Genomic DNA, 13,718 nt, shown 5'->3' with positions numbered 1-13,718 from the left:
GTGGCCTCTGCTGTGCTGTGTTGTGGGGTGCAACTGTTGCCGTGGACTTGCAAAACGGGGTGGGGCACCATCATTAACCCAGCCCATCTTACGGTATTCTTTGTGGAGACACCTGATTCCCCCCCCCCACGCCCCCCCATCACCCTTCTGTTATTGCATCTTTTTCTTTTCATTTGTTTCTGTGTTATTGTGTACAGTAGGGCGTGTCAGATTTAGAATCTAGTGCTTAATGTTAAATGTCCCTCCAGTAAAGTTGGACATGTTAAAGGAGACATATTTTGCCTTTTTAGGGGGGAAAGTAAAAACACTTTGCAAGTGCCCTGATAAAACGTCTATGACATTCTTCACTCAAAATGGACAAAGGATAAAGACTGACATTTCACTTAAAGTTCATTTCTCTCAGCCTGGTTAAAGTTACTTGGTTTTGGAGAAGGCATTTCTGTTTCATGTAAATGAGCCACTGCCCCCGCTGTGCTGCGCGGCCAATATCAAGTGTGCTTTTTTTTAACATGGCTACCCGGGCTTGCGCTAGGTCGTGTGGATGGAGTGACAGTGAGCAGCTACGATGCAAATAAACAAGTGCCCATTGAAAGATCGATTGCATTTTCGTGTGCGGATTGGTGGAGGCAGGTAAAAACTTTACCTAGTTGCATAATCTCACACTTGATTGGTGGGCATTTTTGTATGTAAGCAATTAAAAGTCAAGTTTCCAAAATATGTCCCCTTTAATATTTGGATTAAATACAATACATGTACGTAGTTCAAAACTGAAGTTCAGCGTGTGAACAGGAGCAGCAAATGTCATTCTTCATTCATTCTTTCTTTTTCCACTCAGATTATTTTTCATGGTTTTATTGTGTTGTCTCCCCCCCAACTCCCACTTCTGTTTTTAGTTTGCTTTATTTCTGTTTATTTTGCGCTCTCGTCATCCCGGGATCACAGCCCCAGATGTCATTGGCCTTGAATTGCAGAAGGACGCCGAGACACTGAGGCCACGCCCACCCAGCTGGCCCAGCTTGGGGCCATGTGCCGGGCACCCCCAATGGGTGCGCTCCATGGGGTCAGGCTGAAGGTGACAACTACCCCAAACACTGTAGCGTAGATGACGGCAAAATCTTTATTTTAAAAGGCTGCATATGGTATTCACAAAACAAAGTCAATGATTTAGAGTAGAGGGACTTGGCCCTGGCAGTTACTATGCTTTTCTCTCCACAATTTTCTCTGTAACCACTTGTGCTGAGTTTCCTCTGACACCGGTTAAAATGAAGATTTTGCCAACACTATCCTCCCTACGTGACTTTGGTAAGCTTTGGATGTTTATGTACTCCATGTGGTGCGTTTGACCACTTGGTGTTAGTGACTGGTTGAAGGTGCACTCACATGTGTTGACGATTGATATTTTCCTTGTTTGTCAGAAACGGCTACACCCCTCGGCACCAGTCTTTAAACACTGTACATAAATTTTTATGAATGAGCAAGTGAGACAAGACTAGCGAGAAGAATGTGAGTCTCCGAAAGTGGTATACTGGTGGACTGTTATTAACTGAATTGGCAATCATTAAGTAACATGATCAATTGGCAGAGGTGGGCATTCCGTCTGTCCGTCACTGGCCGCATTTGTTGGTGAATCATGTAGGACAGGAAACTTTGAAACCCTGACGGACTACGAACCCATGGAAGCGGGTTTTCTTCCGTCACTGGAATTGTCACGAACCAGGTCAATTCTTATGGACCTTCTCAATCCGTCACCGACAAGACGCCTGTTTCACTGACAACTGACCAAAACGTGTGGGGTGTGTTTGCTTGTGGGCATGAATGCTTTGGGGTGGTTTCGAGCAGAGTGGAGGAGGGGCACCTCGTCCTCCGACAGAATTAAAAAAAACAACAACGTTGACCGTCACTTGTCGTTTTGGTGACCCGTGCTGCTAAATCTCAGTTCCTACTCTCCAAGCCTGCTGGGTTTTTTTTGTTGTTGTTTTTTTGGGGTCGTCCTGGCCGGTAAATGACGCTGGCTGTGTTCTATGTACAGTAATCCCTCGCTACTTCGGATTTTGTGACTTAAGTGCTTCGCAGGTTTTACCAAAATACTGTATTCACCCTCCCCCCCCAAAAATCATCTAAAAATGAAAAAATACAGCCCTATCGGCCACCATATTGCGGAAAGACACTTTGTTTTATGTTGATACATGAGAGAGAAGGTTTCCCTGCATTTCGAACAAAGCTCTCAGAGGATTTGTCATGCCAAATAACGAGGTGAGTTGACTCGGAGCCTTTGTACATGCCTGGACTGTACTGTACATGCTACGGGCACTCATACATGGCGTATGATTGGTTCCCGGCAGGACATCGACCAATAAGAGCACGAGTGGATTTATCCAGTGATGATGAGCTGTGCATCATCGCCGGTCTGTTGACTCTCTCGCTTAATGTATCTTAGTGTTGTATAACTTTTTTTTTGGGGGGGGGGGGGGGGGGGTCTAAGCCAGGAGTGTCAAACATCCGGCTCGCCGGACGGAACCGGCCCCCAAGGAGATTCGATCAGGCCCACGGGATCATTTAAAGTGAAAAAATGCATAAAAGACACGGAATGAATACTTTTAATAAGGTGCAATTCATGGAGTATCCGCTAGGGGACACACTGTTTTGATCAGAGTTGAAGACAACATTGTTTTGATCAGAGAAGACGACAACGGCAGCCTCAGTCTGTCGCTGAGACAGACCCAACACAGCAGACGCTACCAAGGACATGTAAATATTTTATCCTTTACACAGCACTCTCCTTAGTTTGTAAGGTGTAGGCAGGGATTAATTTATGATTTTATATGCATGTCTCAATGGTTTAAAAATTCCTTTCTTTATAAATCTCGTTAAATCTTAAAATGCATTACTATATCTTTCAATACAAATTACTTAGTTTTGTACTTTTGTACAATCTGTGGGACCAGTTGCAATGCGTATATGTGAATGATAAAAGTAAATTGCATATTTGTCTAAGAAAATGTTTTGTAAAAGATATGTTCATTAAATGTCAACATTTTCCTAATGTTCTTGTGCTTCTTTAGACCAAAACAAAGGAAAGACATATTATTTTGGTTATTTATAGCAGAGTATGGTATAATTTTAATGGTCTGGCGAACTTGACATCTAATGAGGCCGTATGTGGCCCACCATGTGAAATGAGTTTGACACCCCTGGTCTAAGCAATAACCTTTTTCGATTAGTGAAGCTGCACTCCAACCCCTGGCCACCGTTGAAGCAATGTGTCCCAGGTGTGTGACACCATGCAAACCCGCTCACAGCCTCCACGGAGATGGCACCATGAACATTGACGAGGGGGCTTACATCCTTGGACACATTGCTTCAATGGCGGCGAGGGGTTGAAGTGCAGCCTTTTCCGGGTCGGGGAGCCTTATTTTGAAAGTTTCCCAACCCTGTCAGCTGTTTTTTATACACATCACAAGGAAGCAGTGACAGCTCAGACGAAGGCTGACGTGACAGCCGAAACTGTCAGCTGGGAAAGAGTTTTTCTCTTGACTAAAAAAAGAACATCGTCTCATAAAAAAGAAACCTTAAACCTATTTCAACTCATAAGAAGACAAGATGAACGTCATAGCGCCACCTATTACCACGTTTTTATCCAAGTTAAAAACCTCAGCTACACCCTCAGTGCCTCCAGCAGGAGAATCTCAGAGTGAATCTAAAGCCTGTACGAGTCACAACTACACCACTAACACAAGCCTCTACGCCGCTCTTAGAAGGCAGTGTTGATGAATGTTCATTACTGTATAAGGTTTTGGAATTAAAGATTTAAGTAAATATGTGTACTGTTGTTATAGTTATCTCAAATGTGTCAAGTATAAATACTATATACAAAATTTAAACATGGCCGTACCCACATACACATTTACAAAAATTCCTGGGTGGGGGGGCAAATTCTACTGAGCGGTTTTTCCCTCTTTCGCGGGGGGTTCTGGCCCCCATGACCACAAAGAACGAGGGATTACTGTACCTTTCGCCGGTCCCACAGACCCCAATGACTTTGTCCCATATTGTTTTTATTCTACCATGCACACACATTTTATTCTATGTGTGTGCATGCGTGTGTGTGCGTGTTTGTGCGTGTGTGTGTGTGTCTGTTTGTCTTTTTTTTTGGAGGGGGAGGCTGTTTGTCTTCTTCTGCTGCAAATGCATGTGATGTAATAAGTAGTATGTTTTCAGCGCTGATTGGCTGGTAATCCGAAAACAGAGGGAACCAAATGTAATTTATCGATGACGGAAGCGTGGCTGAAATAAAGATGACAGACTGTCGGACTGACTGACTGTCCCGAAATAATCACGACGAACTGTAATTTAGCGATGACAGAAGCGCGGTTACAGTAACTGACTGATGACGACAGAATTGGTTGCCTCGAAACAATGACGAATCAACAATGAGAAACAGGTGGCCACTGGTGAATGACAAATGATGGACGCGCCCACGTCTGTTATTCAAGTTATTCAATCTAAATGAGGAGGGGACATAAACATTGCATCTCTGTTTTGTTTTTTACTCACAAAGGTATAAGACGTATTCAACCATGATGTTGAATGCTAAAACCCAGCAAATCTAATAAATGAATAGAACTAATTAAACCCTGCCTTTTGTTCACGGGTTCCACAGAGGGGCGAGTGCTGGCGAATGTAGCAACGAGCGTTCACGTCAGGGTTTGTTCAAAGTCCCTTTCCTCACATTACAGCTACAGAGTCCGCATTTACAATTGCCAATCCAAACCGTTTTGAGAGCAGGTCGAGGAGGAAAAATGACCCTGAACACACCCCACACCACAGGATAAGGGACGGGGGGTGCTGAATGGGGCTCAAAACTGGCCCAATATTGGTATGCGTGTACCTGTTCAACGCATATATCGTTTTCATTTTGCTCTTCAAACATTTTGACACAAGAGGGGCTGCAACCGTTTCATGTCTATTAATTGTGTACAACTGGACTGTAGTCTGTCAGGTTTTGCTGTCCTTCAAGTGTTTATCAATCCATCAGGTGTGTCCTATACGTCCAAGCCTGTCTCTCGTGTGTGGTTCATGTGACTGTGGCTCCCCTCTTTGATACCCCCGCCCACCTCCCCGCACAAATGTGTGACCATTTGAACGTACATGATGTATGAGAAATGATGGCAGCCCAGTGACACTCTTGTACATGTTGACTTGTATTCTTTCTCTTAGGTACCGTTAGTTTGTCTGTCTTAAATTGTGATTGGGATTTGAGCCCAAGAGCGACACGGAGAGACAATGTTAGAGGGGCAAGGGTAAGGCTCTCCAATCTGTTGGGTGTTTAATCGACTCCTGCAGGGTGACCTCTCTTCTTCTTACTCCTGCCTTCCCCTCCCCAAGTCTTCCTCTGTGCCCCCCTCCCCGGCTCCTCTCGCTTGTACTAAACCGTGTCACGTTCTTCTCTGCCTGATTTGCCCTTGATTTGAGTCTTATGTCTCTCTCTCTCTCTCTCTCTCTTTCTCTCTTTTCATCACTTACTCCTTCTCTCCGTCTCGCTCAATTTCACATTTTTTTGCAGGTTCACTGGATTTTTTCCCCAAATTAACTGATGTTAACAACCCCCGTGGCCTTCTGCTACTAAAAAAAAACCCGCACCATGCACATCAAACCTATACTACACAATGACCTTTTCTTTCAAGTATCTATGCATGTATCAATGCATCACATATGCATATACATTGCATAGATTTCTGTGTGTATGTTAAGCAACTCTCCTCGCCTATGCCAGGGCCCTCTCTCTTCCTTAGTGAATAATCTCACACGTCTAACAGTTTGGAACCTCTTTTGCTTCTCTGTTTTTTGTGTAGGTGTCTATAGTCAGCCTTGTAGCTAATGCGCTGGGCTACTCCGATCTAGGGCCCATTAAATCACTCAGGACACTAAGGGCCTTGAGACCCCTCAGAGCCTTGTCACGTTTTGAAGGGATGAGGGTAAGATCCAAAGCTAAGCAGCTGATCCTTCCGCATGCCCATTCAACAGGTTCAAGCATGCTAGAACTGAAAATTACCAACAAAAGAACAACAACAAAATCCACAAACAAATATTTGGGGGGTTTCTCTTAAAACCAGAAAGCCAAACCCTTTCAATCCTGTACCATGTGTTCTTTTCTTTTTTCTTTCCTTTATTTTTTGTTAGCATTAGCAAACAAGTCATGATGCAGCTGTAGTGACAGTCGAACAACATACATTGCAATTGATTGTCCAAAACATTCTAAAAACATTGACATTGATTCTTAGAGCAAAGCTGCCTCATCACATAGGTGATTTCTTCTGATTCTATCTCCTCACATTGTTGCGAGCTGATGACTACCACTTGGGGCCCCGTTCGTGCCAACGCTCACATGCCATCTCACACAGCGATTAAATCAATGATTAGCTCCGCGACAGGCCTGATTCTCAAGCACCTCTTTCAATGAAGATGACAACCCGCACCTACCTTCGTACCTCCCTCACAGCCTCCCCCTACTCAGGCCCATTAACTCCCACTCCTTCCCCAGTACACAGCATTCCTCTGTGCATTGGCGGCAACAACCAGCAGGAAGCCACAGGACGCCAAAAGCCTACAGCCAACCAGTCACACCCTAAATATATGCACAGTGATCATTTTACAGTTTGAGCCCTGCGAGTCCCAGGGACTCGCTGATCAGAAAAGTATGAGTCCTATGATGCATTTAGAGAGTTCCAAATTTCGTATTCTGAAATGGTCTACTTATTCAATGGCATGTGATAATAACACAATCAACAACAATATACATTGATAATAGGTTTATTTCTTATAAACAAATGCTGCAACATTTTTAATAATTCAGGCATTTGCTGAGAAATAGGTTCTTATTTCATCCCATGGTTCAGTCTTTGAGTTCATAAATTCTCCTCTCTTTACTCTGCTTCCAGCGATGCAAGGCTTCCTCAAAGTCAATTTATCATCGCAAAAAACTATCCAACTTTAGCTGCTTCCTCTGTGATATCTCCGCAATAAACTTTCGCAACACGTGTTCGCTACACTTGTTTTAACGTTACGCAATTTGGCAATCGTCTGCTTCCCGCGAGGTGAAGGCCGATCTCGCCAATCTCGTCTCGCGAGAACGGAAATCTCGTCACACGAGATTACTTAACGCGAGATCAAAACAACAATGGCGGCGTTGGTCAAACTGCGATCGTTGCTGGAAAAAAAGATTTACCGTAGTTTTTTTGTTTTGACTGAGAAATTTCCTTGCGTCCCAAAAACGCACATTACTTGGAACTGTGCGTCCCGTGGGAAAATCATGTGTCTAGGACGCGGGACGCAGAGGTAACGAGATGGCTGTATGCAATGGAACATTGCACTGAATTCGGTTTTATTTCAAATTAGATCATAAACAGGAACTTTTAGCTACCTAAATGTTGTTGACTTAACAGCGTTGTAGAAATGTGCCTTGATTAGTGTGAAATGTCTCATCCCATGTTAGCTATACATGCCTTAAAAACATACGTATAATAGTAAGAAGGAAAAATGTCTGAACTTTTTGAATTTACAACCAAAAATTCGAAACCATATGAAATCGTCTTTTGTGTATAGTTGCATCATTTTGGCATTGCAGGTCACAATCTGTAGAGTAGATTGAACCTAAAAGTGTGAATTGTGATAAATTCTCTGTAGAAAATCTTCAAGCAGCGATAAATGGACCCTTTTTGGCACTGAATTTATTACACTGGTCTAATTTTAATCAGAGGTGGCTTGATATGTCCCCAGTTATACTTTTGCGCTGATTTCAAATGCATCTTCACCCCTCCCCCTCCCCGCACCCCATGAACATCAGGTTTTTGAGAGATTTTCATTTTTTGGTCACACACGAATGCATGATTGCCCACGTCACACACACAGCTGACTAAATCGTCCGAAAGAGGAGGCATTGTACTTTAAGTCATGTGCAAGCTCCAGTGTTTCCGCAATATAAGCATGGCGATATTGGGTGTGCATGCCGTGCCGCCCTGATTTTGATGCATACGAGGGATGCCTTGAGGACTGGCCCGGGAAAACACTACGCTCCATCCCACAATGGCGCACAAAAATGCAAACACCCAATTTGAAAGAAAGAAAAAAAAATACAGCCATGCGCAGTTAGACTGCACTTTGCGCTAGACTTGCGCCCGTGACGAAAATAGGGCCCGATGGTTTTATAACATCACACGCTTTGTAGACAGCCCCCTCCCCACACACCGCTTGTTTTCCTTTAAATAATAGGGATCTTGTGCCTCACAGTTCTTATCATCTATACCAGGGGTCGGCAACCCAAAATGTTCAAAGAGCCATATTGGACCAAAAAACAGAACAAGAAAAATATCTGGAGTCGCAAAAAATCAAAAGCCTTGTATACACCTTATAATTAGGGCAACACATTCTGTATGTATCTATATTAGCCAACTATCAAAATGACTAAGTTGGCTACAAATACACAATGAGCCTTCATGAATGTTTGTGTGATGTTTGTCCTCCTACTGAAACCATGTTAAAAAAAAAAAAGATTTCCCTCCCCCATCTTTTTCCATTTTCAAACATTTTTGAAAAAGCTCCAGGTAGCCACTAGGGCGGTGCTAAAGACCCGCATGCGGCTCGCAAGGTGCAGGTTGCCGACCCCCGATCTATACTGATGATAGCCATGCTCAAACATCACACATTCTCATGCACGCTACTCCAGCTCTGACTACTTTGGGACTGGTTGTCTGTTCTTCACATCCACCCGCGTCAAGCCCACCCAACTCCACCCCAAATAACTCCCAACCTCTTGCCCCTCTCGTTCCACCACTAAATCTGCCTCTGACACAGACGAGCGCCACTTCACAGTGTTGTGGCAGCGGCAGTACGGTGGATTTGTTTAACTTCTGTCCACCGATGCACACTGATCCCTTTCATGGAATACCACTCCTTCCATCACGTAGTCCACCTTTTTGTGGCGCTGCCAGAAGATTGCCAAATATGCTCGGCTGCTATGACACACGAGCTGTCCATGTCGTGGCACCCTAGAGCGCATACAGCTGGCCCTCTCTGGCTTCCTGTTGCCTTCCATTTGCACGGGAAGTGGACAGTCCAGTTCAACTCTTCACTCTGAGTTGTGGCTTTTAAGAAGGGCAAATGTTGTTTTGGTTCCTCCAAAAATGACAAACCAGCATTGAGAAGCTGCATGCAATCATCACGTGCATCAAGGCTCATTCATACGAGCCGTCCATTGACTCAAATGCAATGCTTATGAGCAGGCATTTCAGGCCCTGGATAGGCTGCATGGATGGTATGCGAGTCAAACCTTCGATGCTTCTCTTGTGGAATAAGTTGGTGGGACATTTGGGGTGGGCGTGGGGGTGGAAAGAGAGGCAAAAGGTGTCAAAATAGCTCCCGCTGTTTGACCACACTGTTGATGTTCACCTATCGATCTATTTACATATAATGTTAACATTTTGTTTGAAGTGACCAATGTCAACTGGCTGAGCAACAAATAAATGAATGGGGAAGTGGATGAATAGAGAGATGGAAAAAGAGAGTTACAATCACGATGACAAAAAAATAGTTACTGTAGTTACTGTGTAACGTGGAATTTACTATTCTGCTTTTATCACCGTTATTGGCTTGTTCACCACATTTTGACATTCGTGAGCCTATTTCAGTTCGCTGGAGTAATAGGAATCAGCCTGACGTGACGTGTCAATCCAGGTTGATCGCTGCGACCTCACTTTGACCCTGTTTTGAGCCGTGCAACTGATGCCACCTTTAGTAGCCCAGTTGCATTCAGTCTGTTACTGATCCAGTTAAAATCTACACCAAATGGCAACATTTGGTGTAGACGTTAGCAGCTGTCCTGCCACCATCTCTTGAGTCGCTCTCGCTCTCTATCCACTTATTTCTCGATTGATTTATTGATTTGAGTGGTTCTTGAGATTGCACAATGCCATGTAACATGCATGTCCTCGAACCGCTGGTGCACATTATGCGTTTTGGAAAGCAATTTTCCCTCTTTTTCTTGGGTTTCTTGGCTCCACTGCTTTCCGAGCAGCATATTGGGAAAGCGGTTTAGCTGTTGTTCACATTTCAACGAGAGCCATTCTCTCAGCAGGTGCAACAAAGACTTTGTCAATGCTAATTTGCGCAGATACTGTCGACGTTCACGTGATTCGTGCACGCTGGCAGTTGTGCTGCTGGCATGCTGGGAGATCGGAAGAGAGAGGGAATATGGCTTCACAAAACAATGACATGCATGCTCAGCTGTCAGCCTGCCATGATAATAGCACTGCTGTGTTAACGTAGCATTCGGTGAATTTGACTGCACTGCTAAGAATATATTTGGGCTGGTTAAATTTGACTTTAATGTTTGACTGCTGTAGAATTGTGTGAATTAGTTGAGCTAGTCATTAAACAAATTCCTAGTGAGAATCTTAAGTGACTATGTGCTTAGTTGGAATATGTCAGGTTGGACACATCATACTGGTATGCAGAAACACTGTCGAAAGGACATTATGAGTATGAATAGTTACAATTTGGAATCCTTAGTTTAGAAACTAAGGAATAATCCAGATGATTATCTAAGGCAAAAAAATATCAAATACAATAATAATGCACAATGTGTACCGTTTTGTATTAAAAAATATACAATATTTTCTTTCTTCAGACACGCATTCGCACACATTGGACGCAGTGCAGATTTCAGTGAAGATAACCTGCATGTTCTTGTTGTGTGGTAGGAAAGCACACACAAACACTGGGAGAACATGCGAACGCCACACTGGAGGGCCATAGCCGAGATTCAAATCTAAGCATCGGAACCGTTAGGCACCACTTGCCTAGGGTGGCTGACCCTGATTATTTTTTTATATATATATTATATCCATTATTTTCTATATTTTATTTTATTTATATCTTTTTTGGTTTGTTTTTTTCCCCTCATTGTATAGTCTACATCAGGGGTAGGGAAGTCCGGTTCCTCGAGAGTCATATCCTGCCTGTTTTAGATTCCACCCTACTCCAACACACCTGATTCAAATCATCAGCTCATCAGCAAGCCCTGTAGAGGCCTGAAACAATCATGAACTGTTGAATCAGGTGTGTTGGAGTAGGGAGGGATCTAAAACAGGCAGGATATGGCTCTCCAGGAACCAGACTTCCCTACTCCTGGTCTACGTCTTCGGTGTAGCCGTCGAAAGCCACGCGCACCATTCACCATGCCAAAAGCGATGAGACACTCCCTCAGAAAAGTAAAGACGAAGCCCATTTGACGGTATTACCTTGAATCGTGCTGACATGATCAAAATATGTCAAAAAACACAAACAGCTAGCACAAACCACAAACGAGTTCACCATGCGCGCACACACACACACATAGCACTTGTTCACGACATGGTTCTAGCTATGTCTTCTACACGGTGGTACTGTACTAGTTGTCCACACGGCATTATTCCACTACATGGGACATGTCAACACATGTACTTCATCCACCAAGTTCTCTATGAAACTAGTTCACCTCGTTGAAATAATAATTGAAAGAAAAAGAAACATTGGTCTCCTCTACCAGTAAAAAAAAAAAAGTCTGTGTATTAGTTAGTGTAATGTCATAAGAGTATGATGTGTCATGCCGACAGGTTGAGATGATGTCTTTGTGTTTCCTGGTATTAACAGTGTCGTATCTTGTCTTTCCTCGTCTGGTTTAGGTGGTAGTCAACGCCTTGGTGGGAGCCATCCCTTCCATTATGAATGTGTTGCTGGTTTGCCTCATCTTTTGGCTGATTTTCAGTATTATGGGGGTCAACCTGTTTGCGGGCAAGTACTACTTCTGTTTCAACGAGACCTCTGAGGAGTACTTCCCTGTTGACGTGGTCAACAACAGGAGCCAGTGCGAAGCCCTTATGGAACAGAATTTTACAGAGGTCAGGTGGAAGAACGTCAAAATCAACTTTGACAATGTGGGCGCCGGCTACCTGGCCTTGTTGCAAGTGGTGAGATTGCACCTCCGGTTGGACCTCTTTTTTTTTTTTTAACTTTCCTTCATTGTCTCATTCCTTTCATTTGCATCCACAGTTTTGAGAGGCTGCTTTCCGTTTTGTGTCTTGGGTGTTTCTTCGCTCTTCCCATCTTTTTTTTTCCTTTCACAAGCTGTTGAAATGGCCGTGCATCACTTTTGGTTTGCGTTTGGACATTCTTTGCTTTCCCTTTGAACTAAATGCTGCCTTTACTTGGTGTTTTCTATAGTACTGTTTATCAGCTTGTTTTTCTCTTTTCAAAGGCCACGTTCAAAGGCTGGATGGACATTATGTATGCGGCTGTGGATTCCAGAGAGGTACATTTGTTCTACCTTTTATTGTCAATCATATTTGGAATGACTACAACCATCATAAAACCGTTCACTTCACAGGCAGTGTTTTAGACATTACGCATTGTTTTCCTCACAAATTAAGACAAGTGTTTACACACTCTATTTCTTGCCTTGCTAAAATGAGCCCATTTTTCAGGGTCGGCCCTGCTCATGACTGTCCTCATTTCCTGTACTGCTGAGCCAAGTATAGTTTTTGCTCCCGAAACAATGGAAAGTGAAGCACTGGCGTTAAAAAGAGATAGATAAATATTTCATTCATAAATACGTGAATCGTCTGCATGGTACCCTCTGAGTCATTGTAGAAATCCTTAATTGTATTTATTGTCATCGCTATTGTATTTTTTAAAATCATACCACCGTCCACCGCACATCTATTGAGGGCGGGCGGCCTGGGTGGGTGGTTGCGGGGTAATCGTGGCGGAAGTCTCCAACTGCTCACTTCATTGTGTAAGCAACCTGGCCAACTTGACATCATTCACCCGTGGAGGTCTGCTTTCAGTTCCTTATAAACGCACTTTGTGCACTTCGCACTGCCGACTCGAGAAAAGATGATCTTTTGCCAAGTTGATCGGTGTGCTTTTCGTGAGCTGCATTTGAAGAGAATGGAAGAAGCTGCTTCAACTGGCTATGAATCAAGTTGCCCGTGTTCACTCCCACACTGGTGCAAACCCCCTTTTTAAAATCTGCCACCTTGCGCACTTCTGTGAAAAATTCCAACCATCATTTCGACCATGTGTCATGCAATACTTACTCTGGTGGTGAAAATAATGCTACGGGTGTGCAATTTTTATTTTGGGGGCGTACAATCAATTTGAAATTAAAAAAGACGTGATAGATTTTCCTGTCGAAAAGAAATGTCACTTTGCATTGTGTGTGTGCGTGTGTGTGTGTTTGTTTACAATGTGCGTGTCGTGGACACACATATCACGTTATGTTCGATGGTAGTTGGGAGGACCCCAAAAAGCAGGGAGGCAGGGCAGTGTGCACCCGCGCGCATTTCTTGGGATAGTCTCAGCAATTTCTTATTCCGCTCAGGAGACGAGGCACCATAACAATGCTACCGATTCCGGGAGAATAGTTCCAATAGATTCTTGAGACTTGTTGATGCCCGACCCTGAGTATGGCTAACTCACACAATTGCCCCATGCATCACTGGCCAAATTGGCAGGCAAATTTTCATCAACACCCGCCAAAATGAATTTTTACACACACAGTTTTTCGGGTGTTCATTCAGAACCCTGTCAGTCAACGTCTTCTGTCTCCCATCGGTTGTTTTTCATCTATCCATCCATTTTCTGATCCGCTTTATCCTCACAAGGGTCGCGTGGGGTGCTGGAGC

The 13,718-nt window shown here is 43.7% G+C and overlaps 1 protein-coding gene across 3 annotated transcripts in view; it reads left to right on the top strand.

Annotated features, from left to right (window-relative positions):
• Nucleotides 1-13,718, top strand: part of scn8aa (sodium channel, voltage gated, type VIII, alpha subunit a) — a 91,944-nt gene that overhangs the window by 67,970 nt on the left and 10,256 nt on the right. For all 3 annotated transcript variants that reach the window (XM_086128120.1, XM_086128102.1, XM_086128110.1), the window contains exons 21-23: nucleotides 5,853-5,975; nucleotides 11,718-12,002; nucleotides 12,290-12,343. In XM_086128120.1, coding sequence (XP_085984246.1) covers nucleotides 5,853-5,975; nucleotides 11,718-12,002; nucleotides 12,290-12,343 — 462 coding nt within the window. The remainder of the gene's footprint in view (nucleotides 1-5,852; nucleotides 5,976-11,717; nucleotides 12,003-12,289; nucleotides 12,344-13,718) is intronic.

This window comes from Hippocampus guttulatus, chromosome 1, assembly GCF_054856545.1.
Source record: "Hippocampus guttulatus isolate MCC_2025c chromosome 1, RoL_Hgut_1.0, whole genome shotgun sequence".
NCBI lineage: Eukaryota > Metazoa > Chordata > Actinopteri > Syngnathiformes > Syngnathidae > Hippocampus > Hippocampus guttulatus.
Note: the sequence above shows the minus strand (reverse complement) of the source record. Positions and strands in the feature narration are given on the sequence as shown.